At 38.1% G+C, this 25291-nt stretch overlaps 1 protein-coding gene and 1 long non-coding RNA gene across 2 annotated transcripts in view; one reads left to right on the top strand and one right to left on the bottom strand.

Moving 5' to 3' along the window:
- The window catches only part of PPP2R3A (protein phosphatase 2 regulatory subunit B''alpha), a 135919-nt gene extending 115322 nt beyond the window's left edge, over window positions 1–20597 (top strand). Inside the window, exons 9-14 of the mRNA XM_036266450.1 lie at window positions 2917–3073; window positions 5437–5485; window positions 6230–6319; window positions 17251–17426; window positions 18243–18361; window positions 20487–20597. Of these exons, the coding sequence (XP_036122343.1) occupies window positions 2917–3073; window positions 5437–5485; window positions 6230–6319; window positions 17251–17426; window positions 18243–18361; window positions 20487–20597 (702 nt within the window). The remainder of the gene's footprint in view (window positions 1–2916; window positions 3074–5436; window positions 5486–6229; window positions 6320–17250; window positions 17427–18242; window positions 18362–20486) is intronic.
- On the bottom strand, window positions 344–9165 carry LOC118633036. The gene is made up of 3 exons (XR_004960136.1): window positions 9024–9165; window positions 6395–6489; window positions 344–391 (listed from the first exon to the last, which is right to left on the bottom strand). It is a non-coding gene; the product is annotated as an uncharacterized LOC118633036 (long non-coding RNA).
- Window positions 20598–25291: the final 4694 nt, after the last annotated feature.

The raw sequence follows: 25291 nt of genomic DNA, 5'->3' as shown, positions 1-25291 counted from the left end.
TTGGGGTGACATTGGTTAATAAAACTATACAGGCTTTAAGTGTACAACTCAATAAAACTACATCTGCATACTGAATCATGTGTTTACCACCCAAAGTCAAGTCTCTTTTCATCCCCGTTTATTCCCCCTTTGCTGGCTTCCACCTCCCCTTCCCCCCCTTTCCCTTTGGCTATCACCATTTTTTATTGTTCACAATATTACAAGTGTCCCCCATTTCTTTCCTTTGCCCCCCTCTGCCTAACCCCCACCCTACCCCTTCCCAGGTCTTCACCACACTATTGTCTGTGTCCATGGGTAATGCATATAAGTTTTTTGGTTAATCTCCCCACCCATCCTGTTCCCCTCCCCTCTGAGATCTGTCAGTCTGTTCCATGCATCCATGCTTCTGGACCTATTTTGTAATAAAATAAATTGAGTTTTTTAATATATGTGATCATACTTATTCTGTGAACTTGGTTTTTATTTTGTTGTTGTTTTGTTTTATTTTATTTTGTTAATCCTCACCCAAGGATATTTTTCCATTGATTTGTTGTGCCCTTGACCGGGAATCAAACCTGTGATCCTTTGGTCCACAGGCCCACATTCTAACCGCTGAGCCAAATTGGCCAGGGCTGTTGTTTTTTCTTGACAGTATGTCTTAATGTTCTTTTCATTCCCATTCAAATAAATCTATACCATTCTTTTAACTACTGTATAATCTATGACATGGCTATACCATTTGTAATTAATTACATATTCCTCTATTGATGATGTTCAGGTCGTTTTTATATTTCCCTATACAGTGATGTGATGAACATCCTTGTACTTTCCTCTTGTGTATATATGAGTGGGAATTTCTCTAGAATAGATGACTAGATGTAAAATCCTGGATCAAATGGTATGAGCATTTTCAATTTGATAGATCCTGCCAACGTTCCCTCCTAAAAGCCTGTACTCATTCATAACACTTACATACTCACCAACAGCAGAAGTTATTCATCTTTTTCACTTTATGAAAATGAAAGCTCCTTGCTTCTCAAGATTTGTTTTATTGTACATGTTCTGCTTTATATACATTCAAGAGCATTTTATAAAATAAAACACAAGCAATTTAGAAACCAGAAAAATATTATCACCATAATACAATTAATACCATTTTTGTATATGTTCTTCTAGTCTCATTTATTTATTTATTTTTCCTTTGTTGTTTAGAGAGACAGGAAGGGAGAGGGAGAGAGAGATGGAAACACTGATGAGAGAGAACATCAATTGGCCGCCTCCTGCAAGTCCCCCACTGAGGATTGGGCCCACAACCTGGGCATGTGCCCTTAATGGGAATCAAACTGGCGACCTCTTGGTGCATTGGTTGATGCTCAACCACTGAGCCACACCAGCTGGGCTTCTAGTCTCTTATATATATATTTGGAGTTTAGGATTTTACATAGTTCTTAGTATATACGATTTTGTATTGTGTGTTTTGCACTTACCACATCATAGTTTTCCTTTATTTCTATGTAGACTTTATAATTTTTACTGGATGTGTAATATTCCATTGAGTAGGACTCCTGCAATTTAATATTTATGTTGTTTTTAATTTGACAAAGCACTTTAGTTTCCCAATATTTACATTTTAGAAAATATTTTTTATTCGAGTAATATATTTACATTATGAAATAGTCACCTTTGTCCCTTAATGTTTTTTATTTTGAATTTCATTTTATTTTCCAATAATATTGACACATTTTCTTTCTATTAAGATTTAGAGAGTATGTGTTTTTCCATCTTTTTTTTTTTAAACCTTCCTTTTAGATTTTATTTTAGACAACTCTTCTGGACAGCATATACCTAGATTTGTTTCTTTTGGTTTTTATTTGTACTCAATCTGAAAATCTTATTTTTTTTCTTTTTTTTTTTTTTTTATTCAGATAGAGCGGGAGGAAGAGAGAGAGAGAGAGAGAGAGAGAGAGAGAGAGAGAGAAACATCGATGTGAAAGGGACACATTAAGTGACTGCCACCGGCACGACCCAACCAGGGCTGGGACAAACTGCAAGTGAGGTACATGCCCTTAGCGGTAACTGAACCCTGGTCTCGCTGGACCGCAGGCCGATGCTCTAACCACTGCGCAAAACCGGCCAGGGAAAATCTTTTAATAGGGAGATTTAACTCATTTATCTTTATCGTGAGTTGATATATCTGATATTTGTCATTTCATTTTGCTTTTTCTATTTCCTAAGTTTCCTTATGGTCCCTTTTTCTTTCTGAATCTTTCATTTGTGAAAATGTCTTTATCTGCCCACTTATATGATAATTTGGCTAATTATAAGAATTCTGGTTTCAAAATAATTGTTTCTGGTGTTTTCCTTGGGGGTGCACAGTGAGTCAGGGGAGACCCAGGTTTACTTCCAGCTCAGGGCCCTGAAGCTCCACTCCCTCTCCCCCTCCCCCTGCCATGTTTCATGCCAGGCCACCACATATCACAATGTATACCATTGTAAACTTCATTACAAAGCCAAGCCCTATATGTGGATGCCCACTCTTCATAATAGAATAGACATCAATTTTCATAACTTTGAAAAGTTATAAGTAGTGTCAGTGTATGGACATGTACCTAAGCCTGTTGTCTAATTGTTCTGTGCTTGTTAGTCTGGGGATCAGTGATAGGCTGCAATCACCTTAATGATGGTCCTTCCCTTTTCCTGCTCTTAAATCCTCCACAGCATCTAACCCTTTGCTAAACATATTATAGAGCTCATTAATGCTTATAGATTGATCAAGTGATTAAAGGGAGGATGAGGTTGCCTATCAAAGTTCCTAGTTTGATACAAAAACAAAAATTTTAATTTAATTTAAATTAAAGATTTACTGGATTCTATATAATGGCCAAAGCTGGGTTTTCATAATTTTAAAATAAATTTTCTTTATTAATACCATTTCAGACTCTAGCCCTTTTGGAAGAAGAGGAAGATATAAACCAAATCACAGACTACTTTTCCTATGAACATTTTTATGTTATTTACTGTAAATTCTGGGAACTAGATAGCGATCATGACCTCTACATCAGCCAGGCCGATCTATCGCGATACAATGACCAGGGTGAGTTTCCATAGATGTTAAGACTTAACTGTTTTGAAGAAGGCAAGAATTACGTAAATTATCCCCACTTATGGGACTTCCCATTTTTTAAATTCTGTACCTAGTCAGGTCCTCTTTAAAGGGCTAAGAATTTTTTTTAAGTGGAAATGAGTAAAAATACTAGTATTTTTATTTAGAAGTCAGTTGTAGGAGAAAGGGTTTGGAGGTAAGTAAGCAATTAGAGTCTTAGTTTTGATGATTTGGAGAGTCTGTGAAGTTATGTTTATTTTCTGATTATGAATTGAATACGATTCACACCTGTGTAATATTTATTTGAAAGAGAATATGTATACACCTTTATAAATTTCTTATTTTATACTATTTATACACAGTGATAGATGAAAATAATGTTTCTACTATGCCAGTGCTTTCAAGGATTCTTATAAAACTTACTTTTAGGAATTTAGTTCCAGAAAAGTTTTTGGGTTTTGTTTTTTGCAGATTAATTTTGTGTGCTTTCTTTTGTCAGAAAACAAAAGATTATATATCCCATATCCTTTTGCTTCGTTTTTACCAGTAGAAAACTTAGAACTACTGATTTAATATTTTTAACCAAGTACCAAGATATATTGATTCATTCTTCTCATAAGACTGTCCATGTTCTGTTCTTAAATGTCTTCTCAGGCACTGCTGATTTTTTTCAAATCAGCCTTAAAAGCCTTTTAGATGCAACAAAGTACAAATCTTAAATAAATGCATTGAATTTTGCTTCTGCTATTTGGTATATCTGTATACATCTTGAGAAAAGGTTCATTCTATATGATGTCAAGTTTCATAGAACTTCCATAAGAAACAGTTTTCTACCTCTCGGATTCTCAAGTACCAACCAGGCATGAAGAGAAAAATACTCAAATGTACTTATTTGATAAGCATTTTTGTACTACATCCTCCCTCCAAGTATTCGTGACCTTGTCACCAAAATATTTTGAAGATGGACATGTTCATCAGGTCAACTTAATTAGTGATGCACCTTCTAATTACCAGTGGCCAGATCATCTGTTTATTGCGAGCCAGTGGTCATGAAAAACACTATGCTCTATGCTCTGTAAAGCACCCTCTCTGGCTGACATAATCATAATTCTTATTACACCCCAAAATATTGTATATCCACACATAACAACTAATACAGGCATGCTGAAGGGGTGAAGTCTAGAAAATCTAGGTCTGCATAATGAAGGGGCCACAGAAACTACATAATTGCCCACCCACCAACCTGTCCTTAATGGGATAACATGATCTTCAGTTTTAGGGGGCTAAACCTTGCAAATCTAAAAAAGACTTTCAAAAGTACTTTAGTTTTGGAATTAAATACCCTTGCCTTTCCATACAGCCCTCTTTTTTCCTATCTAGTTCAAATTATTAACCCCATAAACCAATGCTCAACAAAGTCTAGAGAGTCCTCATATAAGCTTTGGTATGTGGCCAGACATGGCTGTACTGACACCCATATTCTCAACATTCCTCAGTCAAAGTAATTTACCTTTGTGTTGTCTGTACCTAACTTTATGCAGAAGAGGTTGATGCTTATAGCTGCTAACTCTCTAATGACCTTTTCAGTGTGCATACCATTGTCTGGCGCACTTGTTGAAAGAACAGAATCCTGTCCTCACCATATCTCTAGGTCTGAGATCCATTGTCATCTTCTTTTTTAAAAACTAATGCTTTTGGTTATTTTGAACCCACAACGAGGTACACTACTCTAGATTATCTAAGATCTATCATTGAAAGCAACATACTATCTTAAGATATACTTGTCTCTGTCTTTGAATAAGACTTAACTGGTGGAATTTCTAAAAATTATACATTAAATTATGTTATAATCCTGGACTTTTGTAGAATGAGAATATAGGAAATGTATGTTTATGGTATGTTTTGTAAAATTCTACCTAAAAGCATCTTCCATTTTTTACTTAACATCCCTCATATTAGGAGCTGATGATCAGTTCCCCCTTGAATTGAATGCTCGGATAAAATTGGTCTTGTTTTAGAGGAAAAATTGTCGTTAGATAACAAGTTCAATACAACTTCTATACATTTTTGTCTTAGTTTTCAGGATATCCAAAACTAACTTGGTACTCAACTATATTAATACATCCCAGCTGTCAGGCACGTCCATTTGCTTGTTTTTTTTAAAATTATTGATTGATCAGGCCACCTCAAATTCTTATTTTAAAAAAGTATGAATTATGTATAAGTTTAACTATACATACTCTCTCATGGAAGATTATGTTTTAGCTTGTAGCTACTGAAAATAAATTTGCTGAAAGGACTGCCTTTATGGAGCATTTTTCTAACAAGCTTTGTACTTTCTTATTTATATTTAGCTTCATCAAACAGAATTATTGAAAGAATATTCTCTGGGGCAGTAACAAGGTAAGAAAAAGCTCCTGAATTTAAAAGTGAACTACAAGTGCCCTGGCCAGTATGGCTCAGTTGGTTGGAGTGTTGTCCCATATACCAGAAGGTGTGGGTTCGATTCCCAGCCAGGACATATACCCAGGTTGCAGGTTCAGTATCCGGTCAGGGCATATACGGGAGGCAACCAATCAGTGGTTCTTTCTCACATCAATGTTTCTCTCTCTCTCTCTCTCTCTCTCTCTCTCTCTCTCTCTTCTCTCTCTCTCTCTCCCCTCTTTCCTGTCTCTTTCAAATCAATAAAAACAAATCTTCAGATGAGGATTTTTTTTAATTGAACAAATAAAACTGTAACAAGGCTTCCTGTGTAAGTGGGCAGTGCTGTAGTTCAGATAATACCCTACAATATATACAGTCATGGCTTCATACAAGACAGTAGTAATTCTTTAATAGCATTAGTCCTTTATCTAAATACAGAGAGCAGTATTTGATCCTGATGATTATTTGCATTTAAATTACAAATCGGATTTTTTTCTTCATATCTACAAATGCCTTCTGGTTTCAGCCTCTAGGCCTTTGAAAACAAGATAGACCATGAAAGGGGTTGCCCCTGTGAGGGTTATAGCATTCTGATTTTTTAAAATTTTAACTTAATTTCCAAAGGAAGAGATTGCTTTATTTCTTTGTTTATTATCCTACTAAGTTTATCTGAGTAATTGCTCAGGAAATTTTAAAACCTTGTGTTTTGTTTTTCTTTCCCAGGGGAAAAACAGTACAGAAAGAGGGAAGAATGAGCTATGCAGATTTTGTTTGGTTTTTGATATCTGAGGAAGACAAAAGGAACCCTACCAGGTATGACTTCTAAGTTTCCTTTGCCAAGATGCTAAACACATGAACAAAGCTTGAAAAGTCATGGTGCATACCTACCGAATGCCAACTCAGCCTGGGGTGTCAGCAGGGGTTAGACGCCGTCTCTGCCTCTCAGGCTGAATCCAGAGTCTCACAGCATATCAAGAAAAGTGCTGTTACCCAAAAACAAAGGTGAAGTGACATGTGAGCCATCCCAAGGGATAAGTAGGACTCATAAGCATTTATATGGAATGTAGGAACAGATACTGTGGATTTCTGTTTTATGATCTTTATGATTCAGTAGTGAATTGAAGAGGGAAAGAAGAGCAAATTGTAGATGAAGCCAGTATCACCTTGATACCGCAACTAGACAAACATATACAAGAAAATAAAACTGCAGGCTAATATCTCTCATGACGATAGACCCAAAAATTATTCTCAAAATACTAGCAAGTCAAAGTGCAACTTATCTTCTCAGGCCCCTCTTCCAGAATCAGCATATGGCCCAAGGGAAAGATTATCTCAGTGCTAGGCTCCTCCTCTCTGGATTTCCTTACTGACCTGTTAATAGTCACAGAATTTTCCTCTAGATTTTCTTAGTAGGGAGTGTTAAACCAAAACACTTAGTTCATCATTACTAGAAGCAGAACCCTTCAGATCAACTTTTCATACCTTGACGTCCATCAATGCCAAAAGAGGTTTTATGAGTCAAAATCTTTTTTTTGTGTCCTTTTCTGCCTTACATGTTGCCTTTCTCCTGCCTAGCAGCTAGCATATTGTTGAGGCTTTATTCTTTGCCAAGTAACAAGTATGTCATTTGCAATGCTTATTTAATCCTCATATCACTATGGGTTTAGGTATCAGTTGTCCCATTTTATAGTTGAGGAAACAGAAGTTCTGAAAGATCACACACCTAGTAAGTGACCTAGCTTGGATTCAAATCCAGGTCTGTATGACTCCAAATCCTGATATTCTTTATCACTATAATGAATGGCTCATCATACAAGACAGCATGTTTACATGTCTATCTTCTTTTTCTTTTAATCCTCACCTGAGGACACTTTTCCATTCTTTATTCAGACAGAAGGGGAGGGGGAGAGAGGAAGAGAGAGAGAGAGAAACATTGACATGAAAGGGACACATTGAGTGGCTGCCACCCACACGACCCAACCAGGACCGGGGACAAACTGCAACTGAAGTATATGCCCCTAGCGGGAACCGACCCGGGTCTCTCTGGACTGCAGGCCGACGCTTTAACCACTGAGCAAACTGGCCAGGGCCATGTCTATCTTCTTAAACAACTAGTCTGTGGAACCCCTAAAAGAGATTTCTTTTGGTATTCTGAAATTCCTTATAACTTAAGAGACTCAAAATTTGGCCCATCATAGAATAAAGTAACTCCTGATTTTGACTTATTAATAATATTTGTTTCCTTGGTGCCTGCTGACACTTACTACCCACCATTGTATCCATTGTCAGTGCTTCACTTCACATTGCTTTCCTAAAGCAGGATATGAGCAAAAGACCATTAAACATCACTTTTTTTATTTTTAGGAGAAAATTCTGCCTTTTATTTTTTCAATTTTTTTTTCTTTATTGATTCTAGAGAGAGAGAAACATTGATGAGAGAGAACATGGATTGACCGCCTCCTGCACTCCCCCCACTGGGGATCAGGCCCACAACCTGGGCTTGTGCCCTGACCAGGAAGCGAACCGGTGACCTTTTGGTGCATGGGTTGATGCTCAACCACTGAGCCACACCGGCTGGGCTAAACTTCACTCTTAATGTAATGAAGAAAATATCTCTGCATCAAAATCAAGCTCTTATTTAACAAAATGTAGTAGGCAACACTGCAGAAATCAGGTTTGTGGCTTATGAAAGACATGGGTGGAAAAAACGAGTTTCATGAAAGAAATAATATGTTCCCTGAAGTGTATAAAATATAGCAAGTCTTCACTTAAAACCATCAATAGGTTCTGTAATTTAAGCAAAACAACATATAATGAAACCAATTTCACCATAGGCTAATTGATATAAGAATTAAGTTCCTACAGCATCTGATCAGCATTATAACAAAACAACATTGAATGAAATGAAGTTATTCAAGGACCTGTTGTACAGCTTACAAAATTAGGATCTTGAGTCTTTTCCTATGTTGGGTCCTGTCAGGGTTAGATATGGGAAGTGTCTTTGGCCAGATCGTGTTTTGTGAACAGGCTCTTGAAAACATCTTTTGGTATATCATGTAATCACCCTTCTGTCCTAGTTTTTATCACGTTCTGCTTCTACCTGGGTCTTCTGACCACAGGTGTTTTCTCCACCAACTATCTCATTCACCTTTATGTCTGCAGGCACTAGGCCAGTGCCTTTGAAGGTAGTAGGTGCTAAAATATATGTACTGAATGTGCATTTAGTTACTTCCTAAGCAATAATGGAGTTTCCTATATCTTCTTCTTTAATAGCTTATAAGAGTTTATATCAGGGGTGAAAAAACTCCAGTCCAGAACTTAAATTTATTCAGCAAATTTGTCATTAATATAATTATGCTTTAAAACCAAAAATTGGTGATAAATATAGCAAAAATTTAACACTGGCTCTCTCTGGGCAGTTATTCCTTTTGTGTGTTTTTTTTGTTTGTTTGTTTTTCTGTTTTCCCGTTTTTCTGTAGTGAATAGTCATTACTTCTAGACTTTGAGAAAGTGTTACCTTTGATTAAGAAAGTAAGTATTGGTCCGGCCAGCATGGGTCAGTGGTGGAGCATCAACCCATGCACCAAGAGGTTGCTGGTTTGATTCCTGGTCAGGACACATGCCCAGGTTGTGGGCCCAATCCGCAGTGGGGGGCAGGCAGGAGGTGGCCAATCAATGTTCTTTCTCATCGATGTTTCTCCCTTTAACTTCCTCTCTCTGTAAAATCAATAAAGGAAAAAAGAAAAAAAAAAAGGCATTGAAAAAACTTTAGAGAGGATGTTATTTCCAATAAGAAAGTTTCCTCGAACATGTCCTGTGTGTATTTATCCATTTAGCCAGCATCTGCTTCTAAACTTTCAGGAATAAATGACTATATACTGAGGTATATTGTTTTAATTATCTAGCTTTAATCCTAAAAACATGTCTTTTGTACATTGATCCTTTTTATGCTCTGTAATACTCACAGAATTATATCTGATTTATCTACCATATGATACTTCCAAATATTTAAAGGTGGCTATCGTGTGACTGACTGGCAAATATTGAAGCAGTATATCTGTCTTTGCATTCTGGCTTTCTTTTTCTCTTATGGGGTATTATAGAGAATTGAATTGTATGCTTTAGCTTTATTTATTGTATACACTCGCATATCTTAGTTCTTATTTGAAAATGCATCTGACTTAAATACTTCAGTTTATATTTCTCAGTAAAGTTGCCCATCAGTTCAATCCTATTAGGTACTTGTCAAAATCAAGAGTGTCTTTGTTCCTGTTATCCTCACTTTTTTTTTTATCTTTATTATTGAATGTATTACAGATGTTCCTCATTTTCCCCCCACTGACCCCCCTCCTCTCCACTCCTGTCCCCCTCCTGCCTTTTCCCACACTGTTGTCTGTGTCCATTGGTTATGCATATAAGTTCTTTGGTTTATTTCTTCCCACTCCCCAACACCCTTCCCTTTGAGGTTTGTCAATCTAACAACCAATTTGTTCTTCTTAATCCCTTCACTTTTTTTCACCCATTCCCCCAATCCCTCTCCCATCTGGCAACCAACAAAATGTTCTCTGTATCTATGAGAATGTTTCTGTTCTGCTTTTTCATTTTGTTTGTAGATCCCATTGTTGATAGATATCTATTCATTGCCATTTTGTTTGTTCATATATTTTATCTTTTCTTCAAAAAGACCCTTCAACATTTCATATAATTGAAATGGTGGTGATGAACTCCTTTAACTTTTTCTTGTCTGGGAAACTCTTTATATGGCCATCGATTCTAAATGACAGCTTTGCAGGATAGAGTAATCTTGGTTGTAGGTTCTTGCTTTTCATCACTATGAATATTTCTTGCCACTCCCTTCTGACCTGCAAAGTTTCTTTTGAGAAATCAGCTGACAGTCTTATGGGAACGCCCTTGTAGGAAACTAACTGCTTTTCTCTTGCTGCTTTTAAGATTCTTTGTCTTGAGCCTTTTGCATTTTGATGATGATGTGTCTTAGTGTGGGCCTCTTGGGGTTCATCTTGTTTGGGATTCTCTGTGCTTCCTGGACTTGTATGTCTATTTCCTTCATCAAGTTAGGAAAGTTTTCTGCCATTATTGTTTCAAATAGGTTTTCAGTTTCTTGTTCTCTCTCTTCTCTTTCTGGCACCCCCAAGATGTGAATGTTGGCACGCTTGAAGTTGTCCCAGAGGCACCTTACACTATCCTCATTTTTTTGGATTCTTTTTTCTTTTTACTGTTCTAATTGGGTGATTTTTACTTCCTTATATTCCAAATCAATGGTTTGCTTCTTGGCTTTACCTACTCTACTATTGAATCTGTGTAAATTATTCTTTATTTCAGTTAGTGCCTCCTTCATTTCTGACTGTGCATCCTTCATTTCTGACTGGTCCTTTTTTATGCTCTTGAGGCCCTCACTAAGTTCACTGAGGTTCTCACTCAGTTCATTGAGCATCCTTATTTTGAATTCAGCATCTGTTAGGTTGCTTATCTCCATTTCACTTAGTTCTTTTCCTGGAGATTTTTTCTGTTCTTTCATTTGGGACCTGTTTCTTTGTCTCCTCATTTTGGCTGCCTCCCTGTGTTTGTTTCTATGTATTACTTAATGAGAGGTATGGGGCTAGCTGAGACCAGGTGCTGCTTGTTTGAAAGAATTGAGGAAAACCTGTAGCAGGATTTGAGACAGGCCAATCCTATGGTAAAGCAACTGGCAACAGCTTGGGTGGGCCTGAAAGTTGGGTGGGGCGGGGCCTCGGAATCACCAGGGCAGGGCAACCAGTGTGAGCCAGGTTGCTGGAGTCCCTGATATGGCAGCTGTCTGCCACCCCAGGGAAGGGCTTACCAAAGGAACAAAGGTCTCTGACAGCACATTTGTCCCAGAGAAAGCCCCCTCTCCAGCCCTCGCTCCAATGCCAAACAGCTCAGTTCTTCCCTGTATGTCTCTGGTGCGTCTCAAGCTGCTTCCCCTCTGAGCTTAGAGGGAGCAAGTCCGAGTAAGTTCGTGCAAGGGCCCTTTAAGAGGAGCCGCCTGGGGCTCCCACTGCTTCAGCCTCCCTGATCCTCAGTTCCTGCTGGTTTTTCCAGCCAGACGTTAAGGGGGCTTTTCTTCTTGGCACTAGAACCCTGAGTGGGGTGCCTGGTGTGGGACACGGACCCCTCAGCCCTCAGGGAGGACCTTCCCAGCTGAGGCAGCCTCCTGATTTTTATCCGCCACACGTGGGTGTGGGACCAGCCCATCCGTCTCCGCCCCTCCTACCAGTCTCGATGTGGCTGCTGCTTCAATTCCGTCGTTGTAGGACTTCCATTCAGCTTGATTTCAGGTGATTTTTGAAGGATGGTTGTTCTGTAGTTTAGCTGTAACTTTGATGTGGTTGTGGGAGGATGCGATACCACGTTTACCTACGCCGCCATCTTGACCGGAAGTCTGTTATCCTCATTTTAGATATCTTAATAAAAAATTTCAAGGCACCAAGAGACCTTACAGACCAAACGATAGTCCGCTACCCTTTTGGTACTACTCAAAACCTCTTTAATAAAAAATTTTTTAAATGACAGTGGTGTAACAACCACATATTACTACATTAACTGTAGCCCCCTGCTCATGAGCTCTTTCTCTCTCCAAGATTTTTCTCACAATCAGGAAATGTTTCAGAGTTGGGTAGTATTCTACCCCTTTTAAAACTCTCAGAGCAGATGTGATATGTCTGGACCTCACCACAGCCAAACTCTACTACCTCATATTCATTAGATCCAGTGAATGTCTCCTCTGTTTTTTGATGGTAACATTAAACATCAACCTGGTACAGTTGTTAAAATAGATTTCTCAAAGAACTTTGCAAGTGTTAAAAGTTCAGTTTGGCCCTGGCCAGTTTGGCTCAGCGGTTAACAGCGTTGGCCTGCGGTCTGGAGAGACCCGGGTTCGGTTCCTACTAAGGGCACGTACCTCAGTTGCAGTTTTTCCCCGGCACTGATTGGGTTGTATGGGTGGCAACCACTCAATGTGTCCCTTTCACGTCGCTGTTTCTCTCTCTCTCTCCCTCCCACTCTATCTGAACAAAATATCGAAAAATGTCCTTGGGTGAGGATAAAAAAAAAAAAGTCAGTTTGTTGCACTAATGTAAAATGTATCTTTCTGGGTAAAGATATACACATCTTACTGTGACTTACTTGAAAACAATTAATAGTAACCACTTAGTTATTTCACCTTTCTCTCCTCAAAGAGATTTTTTTAAAACCATTACATGTATGGAGGCTCTTAATGTGTCTTAAGGCTTACAAATGGGAATTTAATCAAGGGTCTCCAACAACCTTCTCTTGAGAAGTTTACTTTGCCATAAATCAGTAGCTCTTTACAGAAAAATATTGTTCCTTGATACTAATTAATGCTATTGGCTTCATATTCTGTGAGTAATTGATGACTTGGCTATACTTGCTACCCTAAGAGACAGTGCTAAATGATAACGTAGCCATAATACAGTATGAATAAACTTCTGGTGAAGAAAGCAACTTAACCACATGTAGTACTTTTGGTCTCTTGAAGTTTCACTGAAATGACCATAAAGAGATTTTTCTTTAAGGAGTATATCCATAACAAAGGTCAAAGGAAAAGAGAGAACAATAATAAAGATTTGCAAACTGGAAAGTAAATAAACACAGCAGACTCTTTGAATCCTAAGCCACCAGAAGCAAAGACCAAGAAGCAACTGGACATACCCAGCAAAAATCTCAAAACATTCAGGACTTGAGGATCTCAGGAACCTTGGAAGTAGGGGCAAGGTAAAGATAGAGCCAAAAATCAGGAGAGTTTATAGAAAGTTTGTTTAAAGAAACAGTTGATCTCCAGAATATCTCCTTTACCCAGGCAGAAGACTGGTGCATTATTCCCTGGAGAGTGTAAAATAGAAGGCCTCTGGGCTGGGGCACACTAGGTACAATTGAAGGTATGGGTACCATATTGAAAACACATTAAATGAATATATGCATACTGAATGCTGAGATGTCCAGTCTTCATTCCTTACTCAACTTAAAGAATTCTAACAACCCATCCTGAATCTCCTGACAGAAGACTAAAAGATGTTTTTCTGCAAAATCTGACCAGCCCAAGAATAAAAACCACAAGATTTGACATCAGGTCGTCCCCAAGGAAACAACCCAGCCAGATCCTGTACAGTAAAGCTCAGAGTCAACAAACCCATAAGTCAGAACTTTCAATCAGCTTTTTAGCCTTTACTCTTAAATATTAGCAGTGAACAAAGGATCACTAAATATCTGAGTAAATCTTCTTACATAAAAGATAGAAACCAAACAAATAGAAGTGGGGGGAAGTAACTTAGATGAAACAGAATTTCAGGGAGAAGAGACCTTCAGCAACAACAACAATGAAGACAATTGTTACTGATATCCTCAGAGAGATAAAAGAAATTACATTCACAGGACATAAACAGAATGATAATTTTTGTAAAAGAAACATTTAGAGAACCAAAAAGAATTGGAAAATCAAAATTACAATAGCAGAAATGAAGAAAAAAAAATGTTCAGAAGGTAATGCTAAGAAAACCTTCCAGAAAGGAAAAAAAAAGGCAATAGAAAATAGAGACAAAATATGAAAATCAGAGTACCAGTCCAAAAAGTCTAACACAACTGAAAATTGAAATGTAATTTTAAGATTGTATGTAATTTTAAAATATAGCCATAAGAGACATATTAGCAAGGTGGACAGCATATGTTTCCATTGCTCATATCCTCACAGAAACATCGATTTGAACAGCTGTCCATGCACAAAAATACCTTCACAAGTTTATAAGGATTCCAGATGAGAGGCTGCAGCATCTGGGTGGAGCACAGAAATAAGAAAAATGCACTGAAGAGGTAGAAAGGAAAATCTCACATTACCCATGTTATCCCATCCCCTAAGCCCAGGGAGCTCAGCATGGAGAAAGACACCCTCCCCATGGGGGAAGGAGAATGAAGTGATAACACAGATATTCAAAGGATCACAAGAGCCTACTATGAACATTTATATGTCAGCAAACTGGATAACCTAGAAGAGTGGATTAATTCCTTGAAACATACAAGCTACCAAGACTGAAGCATGAAGAAATAGAAAATATGAACAGACAAATAATGAGTAAGGAAATAGAATCGGTAATCAAAAACCTCCCCAAAAAGAAAAGCCCAAACAAAACCTGATGACCTCCCAGAAGAATTCTACTAGTTAAAGAAGAATTCCAATCCTTCTCAAACTTCTCCAAAAAATTTTAAAAAGGCAGAACAATTTGAAACTCATTTTATGAGGCTACCATTACCTTTATACCAAAGCCAGACAAGGAGGACACTATAAGAAAAGAAAATTACAGGCCAAAATCCTTGATGAACATAGATGTAGAAATCCTCAACAAAATGCTAGTCCAGCCGGTGTGGGTCAGTGTTTGAGTGTCGACCCATGCACCAAGAGGTCACCGGTTTGATTCCCAGTCAGGTCACATGCCCAGGTTGTGGGCCTGATCCCCAGTGGGGGGCATGCAGGAGGCAGCCATTTGATGATCTCTCTCTCCCTCTCACTTCCTCTCTCTCTAAAATCAATAATGGAAAGAGAAAAAAATGGTAGCAAACTGAATTCAACAGCATGTTAAAATGATCATATACCATGGTCAAGTAGAATTTATCCCTAGGATGCAAGGATGGTTTAGTATACACAAATTAATAAATGTCATATAACACATTAACAGAATGAAGGATAAAAATTAATATGATCAACTCAGTATTTGCTTTTTGTTGCCTTTATTTTTAGTGTCAGATTTTAAAAATCACTGCCAAAACCTATATCATGAGCTTAACACCTGTTTTCTTCTAGGAGTTTTATGGTTTCAGGTCCTACATTTCAAGTCTTTAATCCATTTTGAGTTAATTTTGGCGTCGTCTCATGGACTGAGAAGTCCCAGTTCTCTTCCCCATCAGGGCACCTGCCTGGGTGTCAGTCTCAATCCCCAGTAGGGGGCGTGCAGGAGGCAAGCCAATTGATGTATCTCTCTAAAAAAAATAAATAAATAAAACATATTTAAATATATATATAACGGTTCAGTGTCATTCTTTTGCATGTGGCTGCCCTTTTTGCCAACACCATTTGTTGAAGACTGTCCTTTTCCCCATTGTATATTTTTAGCTGCTTTGTCATAATCAGTTGACCATATATGTGTGAACTTATTTCTGGGCTCTGTTTTCTGTTCCACTGGTCTGTTTCTCTTTTTATGCCAATACAGTAATGTTTTGAATAATAAGCTTTGCAATATATTTTGAAATCAGTTAGTGTGATGCCTCCAGCTTTGTTCTTGTTAAGATTGTGTTGGCTATTCACATTCTTTTGTGGTTCATCCTAATTTTAGGACTGTTTGTTCTATTTCTTTGAAAAATGCATTGGAATTTTGATAGGGATGGCATTGAATCTAGATTGCTTTGGGTAGTATAAACATTTTAGCAATATTAATTCCAACAATCCATGAGCACGGAGTATCTTTCCATCTATGTGTATCTTCTTTATTTTCTTTCATAACCGTCCTATAGTTTTTAGTGTACAGATCTTTCACCTCCTTGGCTAAATTTATTTCCAGGTATTTCATTCTTTTTTATCCAATTGTAAATGGGATTTTTAATTTATCTTTCTGCTAGTTTGTTAGTTACAGAAATGCAACAGATTTTTGTAATTGATTTTTAATCCTGCAATTTTACTGAGTTCATTTATTAGTTCTGTTTTTGGTTGAGTCTTTAGGATTATCATCTGCAAATAGTAGCAGTTTTACTTCTTCCTTTCCAACTTGATGCCTTTTATTTATTTTTCTTCCTTAATTACTCTGGCTAGGACTTCGAGTACTGTGTTGAATAAAAGTGGTGAGAGTGGGCATCCTTGTCTTGTTCCTAATCTCAGAGGAAAGCTTTCAGCTTTTTACCATTGAGTATGATGAGTATGATGTTAGCTCTGGGTTTCTCATATATGGTCTTGATTATGTTCAGGTGCATTCCCTTTGTACACATGTTGTTAAAAGTTTTTATCATAAATGGATGTTGAATTGTTTTTATTTTTTTATTCTTTTGGTTAATTCTCACCCAAGGATATTTTTCCATTGATTTTTTTTTTTTTTTTATCCTCACCCGAGGACATTTTTTCATTTTTTGTTCAGATAGAGTGAGAGGGAGAGAGAGAGGAAGAGAGAGAGAAACATCGATGTGAAAGGGACACATCTAGTGGCTGCCACCTGCACAACCCAACCAGGGCTGGGAACAAACTGCAACCAAGGTACGTGCCCTTAGCGGGAACCGAACCCGGGTCTCTCTGGACCGCAGGCCGATGCTCTAACCGCTGAGCCAAACCGGCCAGGGCATCCATTGATTTTTTTTTAGATAGAGTGGGAAGGAGGGTGGAGGGAGAGAGAGAGAGAGAGAGAGAGAAGTTAAGAGAAACATCGATGTGAGAAAGATACATTGATTGGTTGCCTCCTGCACCACCCCAACTGCTTCCCACAATGGCTGCACCAATCTGCACTCCTATCAACAGTGCACTCAAGTTCCCTTTCTCCACATCCTCACTAACACTTACTGTTTGTTGATTTATTGGTGATAGCTTTTCTGACAGGTGTGAGGTGATATCTCACACATATGTAACTTTTATTTGAAAAAAAACACGGGCAATAGTAAATCTGAATGAAAAAAGGACCTTTACAAGGCCATTACTAATGAGTGTCCCTATCTCCTAGCATTGAGTATTGGTTCCGCTGCATGGATGTGGATGGGGATGGTGTGCTCTCCATGTACGAGCTGGAGTACTTCTATGAGGAGCAGTGTGAACGGATGGAAGCCATGGGCATTGAGCCCTTGCCCTTCCATGATTTGCTGTGCCAGATGCTTGACCTGGTGAAGCCAGCCAGTGATGGTAAGATTGAGTAAAGGGCCATTTTCACTGCTCACCTTTGTAACAGAGTGGAGTACATAATCCTTATTGTCCTAAATTATTTAACTCTACAGAATCTTTCATACAGGCTTCCCAAATACAGAAGTTTTTAAGTGTCTCCTTTACTATTAGTGTTGAATGAACAATTGATGGCAAATCCTGTTTAAGAAATGGGATTCTTTTCATCGACACAGAAAGCAACTAGTGATTGCCAGGGGCTTGAGGTTGGGGGTAAAGAGAGAAGGGGAAGGGACTCCTTGATGAGGAGTTCCCTTTTGAAAGGTGAAGAAACTGTTAAGAAAAGCAATAGTGGTGATGGTTGCACAACATTGTGAATATACTAAAAGCCACTAAATTATATACTTTAAAATGGTTAAAATGGTTAATGTTATGTATGTGAATTTTACCTCGAAAAAAAGAAATGGGCCCTGGCTGGTTGCTCAGTGGTTAGAGCATCAGCCTGTGCACTGAAGTGTCTCTGAAGGGTTCAGTTCCTGTCAAGGGCATGTACCTGAGTTGCAGGTTGTATCCCTGGCCCTGGTCAAGGTTGCTTGGGAGGCAGCCAATTGATGTGCCTCTCTCACATCGATGTTTCTCTCTCTCTCTCCCTCCCTCCCTCCCACTCTATTTGAAAATCCATGGAAAAATATCCTCGAGTGAGGATTAACAAAAAAGAAAAGAAATGGGATTTTTGTAATAAAATAAATGTATACATATACTTTTAAAAGTTCAGTAGAAGTTTTGTTCACTTGCCAAAACAAATAGGTCATGGAATTTACTGGCTTTGTTTTTATGTAGGCAAAATAACTCTACGAGATCTGAAGAGATGCAGAATGGCTCACATCTTTTATGACACTTTCTTTAATCTGGAGAAATACTTAGACCATGAACAGAGAGATCCCTTTGCAGTCCAGAAGGTACCAGTGAGTTTTAACTTCTGTTTGAGGGTTGCAATATCAGGGGCTGTGTGCTACAGATAAAAAATGGTTTCTGCTGCAGGAACGTGATATTTAAAGAAGTAATATTTAAAACATTTCATCATTGCCCAGCTAGTGTGGCTCAGTGGTTGAGCATCAACCCATGCACCAAGAGGTCACTGGTTTGATTCCAGGTCAGGGCACATGCCCAGGTTGTGGGTCCAATCCCCAGTGGGGGGCATGCAGGAGGAAACCAACCAATCAATGTTTCTCTCTCTCCCTCTCCCTTCTTCTCTCTCACTCTAACATCAATAAAGAAAAAAAAAATAAAAATAAATAAATAAAAATAAAACATTTCACCACATACTGAAAAGAGAGAATAAAAGACCTAGAGCACATGTTTCCCGACAACTAATCAAGTTTAGGTAACCTGCATCTGCCTTCTAACTTTAAAAATGTATCAATAGAGCCCTGGCCGGTTTGGCTCAGCAGTTAGAGCGTCGGCCTGCGGTCCGGAGAGACCGGGGTTCAGTTCCCGCTAAGGGCATGTACCTCGGTTGCAGTTTGTCCCCGGTCCTGGTTGGTCGTGCGGGTGGCAGCCACTCGATGTGTCCCTTTCACATCGATGTTTCTCTCTCTCTCTCTCTCCCTCCTGCTCTATCTGAACAAAGAATGAAAAAGTGTCCTCGGGTGAGGATAAAAAAAAATAAAATAAAATAAAAATGTATCAATAGAAACATCTGTATTAGAAAGTATATTGGGTGTGATTTAATTATACCATTCATTTCCAGGATAGCCTGGTAAATAGCTTTCCCCATCATAATGAAAACAAGAAGCTCTCTATGATAGACAAATTTCAGATAATATAACACTTTTTCAAGTGTTAATGATTGCTGTTCATGACTCAGTTTGAAATCATTCTACACATTAACACAGATGAGCACCCTTCCCCATACACAAAAACCTGTAGACTCAGAAAACCTGGACATATGATCCATGTCCAAAAACAAACAAAAAGCAGAATATCACCACTTCCCCCTCCTATATTCTCCTGTTTTCAAAGTAAAAATTATGATAGAAAAGGACTGTTTCAATTGAGTCCTACAGGAATCTTTTACAGTCTCTTCTTTTTCTTCCACATGTTACATAACTTTTTGACCTAAATAGTAGTAAGAATATAAAGATCGCCTCCTAAAAACAAATAGTCATTGCCAATTTTAAGTCTAAGATGTATGCTGATTTCAGAGATGTTAAAAGGGTGGGGTTGGGGCTCCTAAATGGATTAAGTATATAATTTACACATTGTGTGATCAGTTTTTAGGGACTTGTATTCTTCTAAGCATAACTAACCTTACATCCTAGGAAAATGCTAATTCATTTTCATTATGAAAAAACATATTTTACCTGGAATATATTATCCAAGATATTGTCCATATTGTAGAAGGAAAAGAAAATAGCATTTTCCCTCGTTCATTTCTTTTACTTGTGTTATAAATGTATAGCTTTAAATTTTACTTTTTTTTATAAGAGGAGGTAATTAATATTCTAGTCTGCAAAAAAAAAAAAATGATAGGTCAGAAAGTGCTCAGTTAAATTCCAGGCACTTGTTGAGGAGACACTGGTTATATAGAGATGAACAGGACTCAGTATATAAAGAATGCATATGTAGAGGTAAAAAAGACAGAAGAGGAAAAGGTGGCAACTAAGCATATACAGTACAGCAAAGGAAATGATTCAAGGGAGAAGGACTATTTCAGGAAGACAGCACAGGTGACGTGGTGTGACCTGGCTTTTAAAGAAACAGTAAAAAATGTGCCTGAAGAAGGGATAGTACATTCCAGGTGGGCATATGCAACCCACAGGTCACTCCAGATAGCTGTTGGGCAAAGTGCCAGGGAGGAAGGAACTAGGGAAAGGTCTCTGAATCATTGTAATTATGTGATTGGAGGTGCGGAAAATCACTTTAGGAGTGTTACTTCAGCACCTCTTTTAACTGTTGAAATGAAACATTTTTCAGATAGGTTTTTTTTTTTTTCCCAGTGATTTATAACATATGTGATGACCTATCTCCAGTTCTTTGTCTTTGATTATTTTTATTTCCTGTGGCTATACTCTTTCCCATCAGGATGTGGAGAATGACATGCCTGAGCCCTCCGACTGGGACAGGTTTGCTGCTGAGGAGTACGAGACTCTTGTGGCGGAGGAGTCTGCCCAAGCACAGTTCCAGGAAGGGTGAGTGAGTCTCCCTCTGTTTTGTAGAACTTTTCTAGCAGGGGTAACCACATCAGGAATAGTAAAACCACTTTAAAAAAAAAAACAAGCTAGCAATCCTTTCCTATTTTTGCCATTTTTGAATATCACAATGGGCGATTTTATTAAACACTTTAGTTGAATGAATATTTTCCCCAGCAGTCTTTCTCTTCCCTTCTTAGTTAATTTCCTGAAGTCTTCTCATGTCCCATTTCCTTTAATAGAGTTTCCCCTTTCACTGGAAACTAAGACTCTTGTGCAGTCTTACTACTTTGTTAGTAGTGATGTAAGTTAATTTTGTAAATACAGGAAGAGGCCAAAAGAACTGTGAAAAGCTCTTTTAAATAATAAAGATCATGTTTAAAACAAATCTTTACCATATATGATTTTCTGCATTCAACCCTAAACAGGAAGTAACTTCTACAAAGAATTTATAATAGTGTTTTATTATTTATAATTTATAATAATATAAATATAATTATTTATATTTAGAATTTATAATTCCATAAAAGGACCATGGCAAGAAATTAAATTATGAGCCCTGGCCGGTTTGGCTCAGCGGTTAGAGCATCCACCTGCGGTCCGGAGAGACCCGGGTTTGGTTCCCGCTAAGGGCATGTACCTTGGTTGCAGTTTGTCCCCGGCCCTTGTTGGTCGTGCGGGTGGCAGCCACTCGATGTGTCCCTTTCACATCGATGTTTCCCCCTCTCTCTCTCTCTTCCTCTCTCTCTGTCCCACTCTATCTGTGCAAAAAGAAAAAAAAAAGGAAAAAAATGTCCTCCGGTGAGGATTAAAAAAAAGAAAGAAATTAAATTATGAGAACTTTTACTACTTAGAGCATTTTATAACTTAATAATTTGTTGGCTCTTTCCATCACCTAGCGATTCCTTTACCAGTTTCTCTAATTCTTTCTTGGTCATTATTTCTTTAAGGCTCTCAATTAATACTTATTATTAATATGATGCATTTTTGAATAGGCAATACATTCATATGATTTAATGTTCAAAGATACAAAAGAATTGTTGAAAGTTTACTTTTCCTCCCTTAAAACAACCACTATTATCATTTTCTTCTGTACCCTTCCAAAGACGGTCTCTTCCTCACATTCTCACTCTCTCACACATATATGTGCATATATGGAGAAATACAGTATACACACACACACACACATACATATATGCAAACATACATTTATGTTCTTAATTTTTTTCTCTGGATCGCAGGCCAATGCTCTAACCGCTGAGCCAAACTAGTCAGGGCCTTTATTTTTTTTTCTTTTACATATAGGGTAGCATACTAGATTCACTGCTTGGTATCTTGCTTTTTCCACACTTGTATAAAGTTTCTATTATATAAGATGTATAAGTTCTTGAGATTTGCTGTACAACAGTTACTTGCAGTTAAAAATATGATAGTGTACGCTTATAAAATATGTTAAGAGGATAGATCTCATGTTAGGTATTCCTATAAAAACACATACACACACACACACAAAACACAGGGAAATTTTTGGAGGTGATGGATATGCTTAGTACCTTGGTTGTGGTAATGACATCCCAGATGTATACATATGTCCAAACTCATCAAGAGGTATTCATGCCCTGGCCGGTTTGGCTCAGTAGTTAGAGAGTCCAGAAAGTCCCGGGTTCGGTTCCCACTAAGGGCATGTACCTCGGTTGCAGTTTGTCCCCGGTCCCAGTTGGAGTCATGTGGGTAGCAATCACTCGATGTTTCTCTCTCTCTTCTTCCCTCTCTCCCTCCCACTCTATCTGAAGATAAATGCAAAAAAAAGGTCCTCGGGTGAGGATAAAATAAAAGAGGTATTCATTAAATATGTACAATTTTTTGTATATAAGTAAACTTCAATACAGGTGAAAACAACAGCAAAAATTGGGAGAACACCATAGTAAAGCAAACACTGTAATTTATGATTACTGAGGTATAAATGAAGCTTCACAAATATTTGGGGAGACTTCAGCATGTGAGAAATAAATTAATAAAAGAATAACTGGCCCTAGCTAGTTCGGCTTAGTGGTAGAGCATTGGCCCGCAGACCAATGAGTCTTGGGTTCAGTTCCGTCCAAGGGCACATACCTCGGTTAAGATTCATCCCCAGCTCTGATCTGGGTCGTCCCTCTCACGTCAATGTTTCTCTCTCTCTGCCTTTCTCTTCCTCTCTCTCCTTCCCACTCTATCTGAAGATAAATAGAAAAATATTCTCAGGTGAGGATTAAAAAAAAACAAGAATAACTGAAGGTTGGGGAGGAAAAAAAACAAGCCAATAAATTGGAAACTATTCCATAGATATATCTAATGAATGTTTTAAGTTTTTTGCAGCTAGATAATATTCCACTGTGTCATTATACCATTATGTTACGGTTTTCTGTATGTGGACATTATATTTCCAATAATTCATTTTAGAAATATAATGTTGCAATGAATAATTTTATATACCTGTCATTTTATATAAATGTAAAATAAATTTCTAGATGTGTAGCAAACATAGCATACTTGCAAAGACATGGGAAGATTTTAGAAAAACCAACAAGAGCCCTGGCCGGTTTGGCTCAGCGGTTAGAGCATTGGCCTGCGGTCCAGAGAGACCCGGGTTCGGTTTCCGCTAAGGGTGCGTACCTCAGTTGCAGTTTGTCCCCGGCCCTGGTTGGTCGTGCCGGTGGCAGCCACTCGATGTGTCCCTTTCACGTCAATGTTTCTCTCTCTCGCTCGCTTCCTCTCTCTCCCTCCCACTCTATCTGTACAAAAAATGGAAAAATGTCCTCGGGTGAGGATAAAAAAAAAAAAAAGAAAAACCAACAAGAAATGATGCAGACATCCAAACCAGCAACACTAGAGAGCCATTTCCATTGCTAGGTCTAAAAAGACAAGAAGATGAATCCATCACCAGAACCCGATGATAGTAGCTAGCTCTGGAAAGGGTCTCCTGACAGTGTCCTACTGGCGCTTTCCATTGGCTTCAAATCAGAAACCAAAAGATAAGCGAACCCACTGATGTAGTCCATTTGAGTCACCCTCCTCAGACACAGTGCTGGGGGAGAGTAGATCTTGAGGGATAAATAGAAAATATCTAGCTCAGTAGATACTGTCAAATAGTCCTCCACAGAGACTATACTATTTTTCACCCCTACCATTAAGTCTTTAATATATTTTTTGAGAGTACTAAAGAAGCTATCACCAAACCACTTTCTTTAATCTGGAGATTTCTTTACTATGCTTAGCCACAAAACTAGGGTCTCATTTTTATGATAAAGGCCTGGAAACCCTTAAAGTAATTCATTTATTGATTATCCTGAGTCTGACTACATGAGAAGAAAAGACAGGCAAATGGATTCACAAGCATGATTTAAAATTTTTTGGCATTCAGCACCTTTAGGAAGAATTAGGGCAAGTTTACTGATCTTATGACGCATCATCACTGCTGTTAAGAACAGGTATGGATGTTTTTAACAGTGAAAAATTTGAGACAATCTAATAGGAAGATTAATAAAAGCATCCAACACATACACAGTGTAATCCCTTGTAACCATTAAAAATCATTATATGGATGTATAAAGAAAATTAGGGACATGGAAGAAAGCTTTGAAAGATCAAGTAAAATAGAATAGAAAAGAACAAAATTAAGTATCAGAAAGAAAATTAGGTATATGTAAGAAAAATAAAAGGAATCTAACTTATATGTATTAGGGCAAGTGGAATAGAAAAAACTTCAAAGTTAATAGAAAGCTTTTTTTGAAATAAAAGAAGACCTGAACCTAAAAAGTCAGATTCTCTTATACAAGAAATATATCCAGGAAATACAGATAATGATTGACCCCAGATATATGAGGTAGCATACTAGATTCACTGCTTGGTATCTTGCTTTTTCCACACTTGTATAAAGTTTCTATTATATAAGATGTATAAGTTCTTGAGATTTGCTGTACAACAGTTACTTGCAGTTAAAAATATGATAGTGTATGCTTATAAAATGTTAAGAGGATAGATCTCATGTTAGGTATTCCTATAAAAACACATACACACACACACAAAACACAGGGAAATTTTTGGAGGTGATGGATATGCTTAGTACCTTGGTTGTGGTAATGACATCCCAGATGTATACATATGTCCAAACTCATCAAGAGGTATTCATGCCCTGGCCGGTTTGGCTCAGTAGTTAGAGAGTCCAGAGAGTCCAGAAAGTCCCGGGTTCGGTTCCCACTAAGGGCATGTACCTCGGTTGCAGTTTGTCCCCGGTCCCAGTTGGAGTCATGTGGGTAGCAATCACTCGATGTTTCTCTCTCTCTTCTTCCCTCTCTCCCTCCCACTCTATCTGAAGATAAATTTAAAGATAAAAGTTTATTTGAGGTCCTGGCCAGTTTGGCTCAACGGTTAGAGCATTGGCCTGCACACCGAAGGATTGCGAGTTCTATTCCCAGTAAGGGCATGTATCTGGGTTGCAGGTTCGATCCCCTGCTCTGGTCAGGGTCGTGCAGGAGGCAACCAGTCAATATGGTTCTCTCACATCGATGTGTATCTCTCTCTCTCTCTCTCTCTCTCTAAAAATCAGTGGAAAGATATCTTTGGGTGAGGATTAACAACAACAAAGTTTATTTTGAGGTGGGGGTCCATTTTTCAAAATGCAAGTCACCAAAGGGGAAAAATCAGTCTTGGCTTAGATAC

Source organism: Molossus molossus, unplaced genomic scaffold (genome assembly GCF_014108415.1).
Source record: "Molossus molossus isolate mMolMol1 unplaced genomic scaffold, mMolMol1.p scaffold_m16_p_18, whole genome shotgun sequence".
Classification (NCBI taxonomy): domain Eukaryota; kingdom Metazoa; phylum Chordata; class Mammalia; order Chiroptera; family Molossidae; genus Molossus; species Molossus molossus.
The sequence above is the reverse complement of the archived record's forward strand: the minus strand, read 5'-3'. Positions and strand labels throughout refer to the sequence as shown.